The sequence below is a fragment of the Magnolia sinica genome, chromosome 13, assembly GCF_029962835.1.
Source record: "Magnolia sinica isolate HGM2019 chromosome 13, MsV1, whole genome shotgun sequence".
In the NCBI taxonomy this organism is placed as follows: domain Eukaryota; kingdom Viridiplantae; phylum Streptophyta; class Magnoliopsida; order Magnoliales; family Magnoliaceae; genus Magnolia; species Magnolia sinica.
In genome coordinates, this window is record NC_080585.1 from 38341250 (window position 1) to 38351291 (window position 10042).

At 37.1% G+C, this 10042-nt stretch overlaps 1 protein-coding gene across 1 annotated transcript; it reads left to right on the forward strand.

Moving 5' to 3' along the window:
• The first annotated feature begins 449 nt into the window (after positions 1-449).
• Positions 450-1326, forward strand: LOC131224104 (uncharacterized). Its single transcript, XM_058219658.1, has 2 exons — positions 450-853; positions 975-1326. The coding sequence occupies exons 1-2, from the start codon at positions 698-700 to the stop codon at positions 1248-1250; spliced, it is 432 nt and encodes a 143-aa protein (XP_058075641.1). The 5' UTR covers positions 450-697; the 3' UTR covers positions 1251-1326.
• Positions 1327-10042: the final 8716 nt, after the last annotated feature.

Here is a 10042-nt window from a genome sequence, read left to right on the forward strand (position 1 = left end):
CTGACCTGAACTGCTGGATAGTATTAACTATAATACTGTGGGACGATTTCTGTTGCTGTTTCGATCAGCAATACTAAAGACGGTATATATCTGCTTAGTCAGTAGACTGATCTGAAATACTGTTCAGTACTCTATGATGTGGATTTTTATGCAGCAGGATGGGGTTATGCCTGACCTAAACTGCTGGATAGTGTTAGGTTTCAAATAATGCTGGCTTGTAGATATCAGTCTCTTAATTTGTTTAATGTTGTAGATAATTGATTATCATGTAGGTGGATGGTGTGGATTTTAATGCTGGCTTGTAGATATGTGACATTTACGCAATGGCCTTATAACCATTATAATGATTGCATTGTAATATTGCCGGTTTCAGCCTCTTATTGCTACATTTCTGTCATGCTACATTTCTGCCACAGATTTGGATGTTATCCGACATGTTGTAGTTGATATTAATCTTCTTGATTCCCAGCTTTACTGATAGGCTCTTGTATGAATTTTTTCATGATAGGTTTTATTAACATAATGTAAGTGAAACAGAGGTAGTTGAATCTATTTATCTAATGATAAACTTCTGACCTTCATGATGTAACATAGAGACTTTCACACAGCCAGCATTATCATTCTCCTTAAAATTTATTTTAATTTCATCACTCAAAATGTGGACTGGGAATTTGTTTGTCTACCAATTGCAGAGAAAATGAAGAGGAAGTTTTATGTAGTATTTGTGGGCAGAACACCTGGTATATACGAGACATGGGAAGAGTGCAAATCTCAAGTTCATGGATTCAGTGGATGCTTACATAAGTCATTCACTGTATATGAAGATGTCATGCTTGCATGGAATCAACACAAGGTTGGATGAAACTTTGAACAAGTATTCGTATGTGAGAAGAAATTAAATTTCCATGATTGATTTACATATGTTACAATCAGATTGTTAACATAGATTATACATTGTTTACAACATTATTCAGGCCACCACCATCGGTAAAGCAGTGGACGAAACAGACGGAAGTCGGTATGTTCGTGCATCAGCTACTAGTACGACGGTGGATAGCGGGACATGTGTAGCTGCACCCATATTGCCAACTGTAATTGGTGGTGATGGTTCGCAAGATGGTAATGAAGAAAGAGTGGGACTTGATGGTCCAAGAAATGACCTACATATTCATCGTCTGCTTGTTGGTTTGCTGCTTGGTCTCTTCGTATTATTTGCCGCTGGTTACGTGACTATCTGCAGCAGTGGATAATCTTCTGCATCTATAACCAACAAAGAAATGTTTGGACTGTTTGAAAGTATGTGCTTACGGAAGTGTTCATTTGTAATATTTGTTCGTTAAGTTTTTTTTTTTTTTTTTTTAAATTTTTTTTTTTAATTTCTTCTTTTAAAACTTTCAATATTAGGTCCTTATATATATATATATATATATATTATATATATATATATATATATATATATATATATATATAGTTAAAAGTATGTTGTGTAATTTTGTTTTCTTGGGCGTGGAAGACATCCGATCCATTTGTAATATTCGGTTCTTATTTTTCTTATTGTGTTTTATTTTATTTTTTTTGTTTTTTTTTGTTTTTTGTTGTTCTTTTCTGGAACAGTCAATATCAATTACCTGTTTTATGTTATTTTTGTTTTTTTAATTAAAATGTATATTTTCTTTCGTAATCTCAGTTTTTGGGGCATGGATGACGTTATGATTACATGTGGGGCTCACATATCACATGTGGGTTGTTGGTCAAATGTGGGTTGACCATCCGGACCGGTAGATATATATATTTGTATGATTGGACAGTACCTAAACACAATACCTCTTATCTAAACATTGATCTGTATAAGGTACTATATACTATACCAACCAATGCCTCCAATCCAAACATTGATCAGTATATAATTGATTTGGATGTATCCGTCAAACTGTCCAATGTATACATGAACAGCACCCGAATACAATGCAATACGTAAATCCAAACAAGCCCTTAGACAACTCAATCCATCTATCTAGACCATCCACTGGATCTACAACATATTTTGTGTTTCACCGTGAGAAAATCACTTTGATTAGATGATCTGATCCCTCTATAAATCAGTTATTATTATTTATTTTCTTTTATAACCATCCATTTCCCAAGCCATGGATCACATGGTAAAGATTGCCTGATAAAGGTTGGAGCGGATTAGGTGTCAACCGGTGACACCGTAGTGCGTGGGGCCCACTTCGATGTATTTGTTGTATATCCACGCCGTCCATCAGTTTTCCAGCTCATTTTAGGGCAAAAAATGAAGTAGATCCAAATCTCAAGTGGACCACACCACATGAATCAGGGTCACAATTAAAAGCTTCCTAGGGCCCACCAAAATGTTCATTTTTCATCTAACCTGTTGAAAAGGTCTCACAGACCTAGATGAAGGGAGAACACAAATATCATGCTGACCCAAAACTTTTATAGCACCCAAGAAATTTTTAATGGTGTAAATTCAATACCTACCGTGTGATCCACTTGAGATTTGGATCTGAAAAACTGATGGACCGCCGCCTCAACAAATATATCAAGGTGGGCCCCACCATCAGGGAAACACCAAATCCGCTTCCGATAAAAGTAAATCTTTGTAATTATGATGGGTCCATCAAATAGATGATTTGAATTGTTAATTGAACCGTTTCCTTTTTACAAACGATCATGGCCGTTCATTTAATTTAGAAACGGATTGGCTACTCCCCCTGCCACCAGCCATTGGCTGGTGGTCGGTGCTCTGTGGCCCTACCATGATTTATGTGTTGCATCCATTCCGTCCATCTAGTTTTATAGATCATTTTATGATATGAAAGAAAAAATGAGATATATTTCAATCTCTAGTGGACCACGTTACAGGAAACAGTGTTGAATGAACGTGGATCATTAAAAACGTTTTGGGGGCCATAAAAGTTTTGAATCAACCCGATATTTATTATTTCCCTTCATCTGGGTCTTTACGACCTAATCAACCGATTGGATGTCAAATAAACAGTACAGTGGGCCTTAGGAGGATTTTAATGGTGGATATTCAATCATTATTTTTTTTCCTGTAGTGTGGTCCACCTAAGATTTGTATCCGTATAATTTTTTGTATCAAGCCCTAAAATTCTCTGTAAAAATGGATGAATGGAATGGATGAAACACATATATCATGGTGGGGCCCACAGAGCACCGAGCATCAGCCACGGGGCTGGTGTCTGGGGGAGTAGCCAATCCGTCTCCATTTAATTCAGAATAATCATATAGGTGTTATTTTTGGACGGTGGACATGACATGTGTGCTGAATAATCAAAACGATCAATTGCTATGACCACATGCTTAATAAAAAATAAAAATTAAAAAAGAGAGAAAAAGAAAAAGATGGCCTTAGCGGCACAACTTCAGGGTGCGCACTTTAACCCAAGAAAATGGTGCTGTCACATCTACCAGCATCTAAATAGGTTGGAGGGAATCTGGCCAGCATTTCAAGGGAGGGTATTCTTCCACGTTTCATTGTCAATCTAAACGCGTGGCACTGCTAGAACCGTCAGCTTATTAGTTCTAATGGCGAGTGCATGGCCCGGATTAGGTACTACACTCTGAGGGTCCACTGTGAAGTATGGGTGTATCAACACCGTTCATCCATTTTTTCATATCATTTTAGACAGAATATAAAAAATGAAGCAAATCTTACGATCAAGTGGAACACACAGTGGGGATTAAACACACACCATTAAAAACTTCTTGGAAGCCGTTGAGGCCTTGGATCTGCCTATTTTCAGACCCATAGCGTAAAATGATATGGAAAAAATGGTCGGACGGTGTTGATAAACCTAGAAATTACGGTGGGCCCCTCAGAGACCCAGCCTCTTCCGAGCTTGGGACTGGCGGGGGTAGTACCTAATCTGCGTCCATGGTGAATGGGCTATCGTCCAAAAATCACAATGTTTGGACGACTGTAGCCTTGTATACACAAATGAATACTAAAATAGCCAAAATCAACAACGGTTCTCTATTGAGGAAAAACTTATTTATTAGATGACCCAGATAGTCTAATCAAAACATAATTTAGTGAAAAATCAATGGAATTGGCTCATCGTAAAATGAATAGGGGTGTACATCGGACCGAGTCAAGCTGAGGCTAGCTCGACTCGGCTCGACCACTAGCTAACCTCAGCTCGAACTCAGCTTGGCTCGGTCCTCGTGCCTAAGTGGCCAGCTCGGTTCGGTTCGGTCAGTAGCTCGGGCCGAGTTCAAGCCAAGATAGAGCCGAGTTCCCCATTGAGGCATTTCCACAAACACCTGGATTGCACCTTCAAAATCCCTTTGTATATGAAATAGAAGCAATGGTTTTACATGTATTTTATCAAACAACTTCTAAGCAACATAAAAATCAAGAAAAACCAAGAAAAAAAGAGTATTTGTTTCATGTACATACCTTCCCTGCCACTAGCTACACTTCGTTGTGTCATTTTATCAAACACTTGGTGAGCAACATCAATGGCAAAGTAATCGAGTCACAGAACTGGTTCGATCTGAGTTCGATTTGAGCTACATTCAATCTGAGTCGAGTCGAGTTGGGGCCTGCTCGAACTCATTTTCGAGCTCAAAAAATCAGTTCAACTCAGCTCGAACTCAGCTTTGAACCGAATCGAATCGAGCTTTTTCGAGTCGAGTCGAGCGAGCTAACCAAGCTAGCCCACCATGATGTATGTGTTTTATACATGCCATCCATTCATTTTTACAGTTCATCTTAAGGCAAGAGCCCAAAATGCAAAAGCTCAAGTGAACCACAATACAAAAAATAGTATGAATTGAACCTATACCCTTAAAAACTCCACGAGAGCCAATATTTGTGTTTTCCCTTCATCCATGTTTGTATGACCTTATAAACATGTTAGATGAAACATAAACATAATTGTGGGCCCTATGAATATTTCAACCGTTGGTGTACTTATCCCCACTTTTTTCTGTGGACTGGTCCACTTGAGCTTTGGATATACTTCAATTTTGGAATCATAACCTAAAACAAGCTAAAAAAATAGATGAACGGCATGGATAATGACAAATGCATCACGATGGGCCCACAAAGTATATTCTCACCACACAATGTGTGTTTTGTATCACGCGTGTGGTATGAACTAATCTCCATTGGGTCCCCGCATGTCACATGTGAGCATATTCCTAAAGTGTAAATAGACTAAAAGTCAATAAAGTAGTTGGTTTCTTTTACTTTTAAATGAGATGTGATTAACAGGCCATGGCTTTCTTATCCACAAGTTGCATTAAGGGGTAGATTAAAAATAAATAAATTAAGCATCTTGTGGCTAGAAAAGTCTTAGTTGTCCGATAATGGTGCATACCTCACTCTCTTAATAAATATATGTACCAACGGTTGAAGATGGGGCGAAAATACTAAGTGAAAGGTTTGATACTTTGGCAGAGTGTGATGGATGATGTACATAGTGTGATGGATGATGTACATGCACTTAGAAATTGCTTAAAAATTACATATAAGAATTCAAATTGAGCAGTGCAAATGATGCAAGGAATGGCATGAAAAAACCAATGATAAAGGACACGGCTTTCTCCTGTACCCAAAAGCTTTAATTCATAAGAAACTTCTTGAATCCATAACAAAAGAAAATTTAAAATTGTATTAAATAATGTAGGTATGATTTCTTTTTTACATCACTAATAAAGAAAATTCAATTCCTAATTAGTTTAGAAGTTATGCCAAATATAAAAAATCTTAATTACCTAAAATATTAAAATTCTTCTAAAGCTTAATTTGCCAAAAATTACCTGTATTAGAGATTCTTCGACTTGATTATAAGCAATTTCTAAAAGAATGGAAATCCTTAAACTCTAAAAATAAGGATATATGATAAAAATAGAAATCATTAAAAACAGAAACTTTTTCTTAAATATGCAATTTTGAACCAGAATAGTGCATTTTCTCATAAAATGGACGCACGCAACTCGTTATGAGGGTCGGGTGGCTCTAGATGGCCTATTACGTAAAAATTGGTTAGTCGTACGATTTTGTAACAATGCCTGAATTAAAAGTTATGACTTATTTACCATCCAAATTTAGAATGACATCAAAAGTTTTAGAATGAATTATTTTGATTCGGAGACAGCCATAGCCCAATGATGTTTTGCCCTTCATAGGACTAACGAACTACTACATTTCAAGCTACTTTTGGTCTAACTCTACCAATAATGCGTCTGCGACCCAATCTACATCACCAAATTATTGGTCTCAATTTAAATGTGATTACCTAAAACTTACTCTTATTTGATTACTTGACTATCGCATTGGTGGACAATTACCTTACCGTTAGAAAATGAAAAATATACAATGGTCCTATTTCAAAAAACAAGTGTCCATATGTTAAAGGTCAGGATCCAGTGAAACCATTTTTCAAACTTAGGGACAACGAGTCTACAATTTATGAGTAGCTGTGTATCAAGCTTCATAGGCAGCTTGAGTATCAAATAACTCTCCTTAGGTACATTTACCTTTTCCACAATCTAGAAGCATGAAATTTCAGTGTCATGTGTGAACAAAATTTCTGCATGCATCCAAACAGTTATTTATTTCAACTCTCAAGTTTGCATTATTTTTCATAGAAATGCATTACTTTAATGGAATTATTTGATACTCTGTCAGAGTATGATGCTTGATCCTCAGTCATTGTTGTTAAATGGCTCTTCTGAAAATAAGATTAACAATTCCTAACTCCTAACATCTGATTCTTGAAACTTGTTTGTTGAAGATAGGGGCATTTTATATTTTTAAGCTGTCCATTAAATGTGCAGTATTCCTTAGTTCAAGTTAGACAGTTTAATTTGAAGAGCATTGCTAAGCCCACACACATGTGCAATAAACCTCATGTATATGCCACACATGTGCCAACATGGCTCAATAGGCCCTAGATACAATCCATCTACCACACATGCATGTGCAATAGGCCCTAGATACAATCCATGGCACACGTGCTAGCATGGCTCAATAAATCCTAGATACAATCCCTCTACTACACGTGCAATAAAGCTCATGTACATGCCACACATGTGCCAGCATGGCTCAGTAGGTCCTGGATATAATACATCTACAACAACAGCACTGTTGCCCTAGCGTAAGAATCAAGTTCATCCACTGATCAGGTGGGCCAAAGTTTTCTAAACAAATCTACTGCTCTAAAAATCTGGGTTAAAATTTTCTAACTCATCCACCTATTTTCAATATTGGGGCCCGCATTGGATTTATTTTTGGAGAAACATATTACAAGGCCTGACCAACCTGATGAATGGATTGGATCTTGTACCTATGTGCCATGCTATCACATGTGGTGCGTAATTATTGCACATGAATGTGCGCTTAATTAGCAAAAGTTTTAATTTGAATTAATTGGATCTCAGTTCTAATCTGAATTAGTTGGATGTCACTGACACAATTTTTAATTTGTATGAGCATGTGTATCATCGGCCGCACTCTTCCAGAGTATTAAAGTTTTTTTTTTTTTTTTTTTTATAATTTTAAATTTTAATTTTTTTAAAAATCTTTTCTAATTAGCTAAATTTTTACCCTATTCTTAGTGTCGCCTTGGATAAGTTCACAACGAACCGCTATTATATCTTGTGGTAGCATACAGTGCTAGGGAGAGTTTGGCTTGAGTTTATGTAAGTGGGGCCCATTGCCCAACGATCCAAATTGTGGGTTTGATAGGGCTCATCATGGATGGCCCATGCACACAAAGTCCCTAACATTAGAAGATGTGCTTAGCTGTCGAATATCGGACTTTGTAATTGATTGCTGTGAATAATTTTCCTAACCATCCATTTGTTGGACATCTATTCAAGGGCTTCAGCTTCCTTTATAGGGGAGATTTTTGTTGCATGGTCCATCCACAATTAGGCTCATAATATTAATGATTTTGATCAGTTAACATGGGCCCACTTGGACATATTGGGCATCCAAATGGCATTTTACAAACTTTAGGTCGACATGCACTTGGGTTATTGTATTGTTATAAAAGTGAGAAGAACTTAATTGTTTCTATACCAAAAATGTCAAATCATATACAAGTTGGGTTTTTTTTTCTTTTTTTGGGTGGGTTCACAATATAAAAAGTGAAAAAACAAAAAAAGAAAAAACCCTTAAAGTGGCTTTTGGTGATTCTTGATGTCTCTTAGTAGGAACACTTGTAGTGAATGGTACGCCTTTTCGTAAATTTAAAATTTAATAGTAGTGACAGGATGCCATTTATGAAAGGACAACAACAGGAGATGTATTAAAAAGAATGAAAAGACATGTACCCTTTCATGAAAGAAAGGATAAGTGTTTTTTAATTACTTATAAAAACCTACATTTGGCTGATTTCGTATCACAAATTTTCTAATAATTTCCTTTCTCCATTCCATTCTTAACTATTATTTTGTTTTGGGTGGTTTTCAAAAGTTTGCTAAGTTTTAGGACATAAATTGCAAATTGAATTGTCCAAATTAATAGGTCCCAATGTAGATGTGATCACTTAAAGCTTACCCTTATTAGATTACATGATTATTGCATCAGCAGACAATTATTGGTCGGTTAGAAAATGAAAATAACTAATGGCCCTATTTCAAAAACAAGTGTCCATGAGTTACTGTCTAATTAATTTAGTTTTCAAACTTTGACTTAGAGATATTGGTCCCATAATTTATTCTGTTTAATTTGAGTCCTGTATCAAGCGTCATACGCAACTAGAGTATTAAATAACTTCTCTTAGGTTAGTGTTTGCCACAAGTAATGAGAAGGAAATTTCAGTTTCAGGTGTGCATATTTCTGCATGCATCCAAACAGCCGCTCTCATCTTAAGTTTCAAGTTTGCACTATTTTATGTGAAAATGCATTATTATAATGTGAAATATTTTATACTTTAGTAGAGCATGATGCTTGATGCACAGTCATTGTTGCTAGATGGCTCTCCTAAAAATGGGATTGTTCCAAACTTCTTATTCTTGACATTAGTTTGTTTAACTAGGGTCACACACACACAGATATATATATAGATCACACATACATGGTGTTGATGTTCCACACATCACAGTGGGGCCCACACAGCTCGACCTCTTGGGAACTTCCCATGAGCTCGAGCTAGGTTGAGATGTGTGGGCCCCACTGTGATGTTGTCAAACATCAACGCCATGCATTTGATGGGTCCCTTTAAGGTTATGAGATATTCTAAAAATCAGCCGTATATGGAATTTAGATGGGCCACATCATCTAAAATTATATGAAGACATACCTAAAATATATAGCAGCACTTGGTGGAGCCCACCTGAGTTTTGGATGCGGTTGAAACTTGGTCTGACCCCTCATCCACACACACAATGGATGGGCTGGATTTGTGAACCACATCTCAGTGGGCCTAATAAATGATTATGAATGTTTAAATGGGAGGGTAACCCCTTTCATCTGTTGTATATGGTGTGGCCCACTGAAGTCATGTATTGACTTGATTTTTAAGCCCGTGGCTCACCATTGAATGGTGCATCTGGCTGATGGGGTAGATGTTCGATACACATCACAGAGGGACCACGCAGCTCAACCTCATGGGAAGTTCCCATGAGGTCGAGTTGTGTGGGCCCCACCGTGATGTTGTCGAACATCAACATCGTGCATTTGATGGTTCCCCTTTTGATTATGGGATATCCCAAAATCAGCCGTATACGAAACTCGGTGGGCCATACCATCTAAAACTATGTGAAGACATGCCTAAAACCTATAAAAGCACTTGGTGGGCCCACCCGAGTTTTGGATGTTGCTGAAACTTAGCCTGACCCCTCATCCAAGAGAGACACACACAATGGATGGTTTGGATTCGTAAACCACATCTTGGTGGGCCCAATAAATGATTGTGAAGGTTTTAATGGGAGGGTAACCCCTCTCAAGTATTGTATGTGGTGTGGTGTGTGTGTGTGTGTGTGTGTGTGTGTGTGTGTATATATATATATATATATATGGAAAAGGTACTATGCGGTT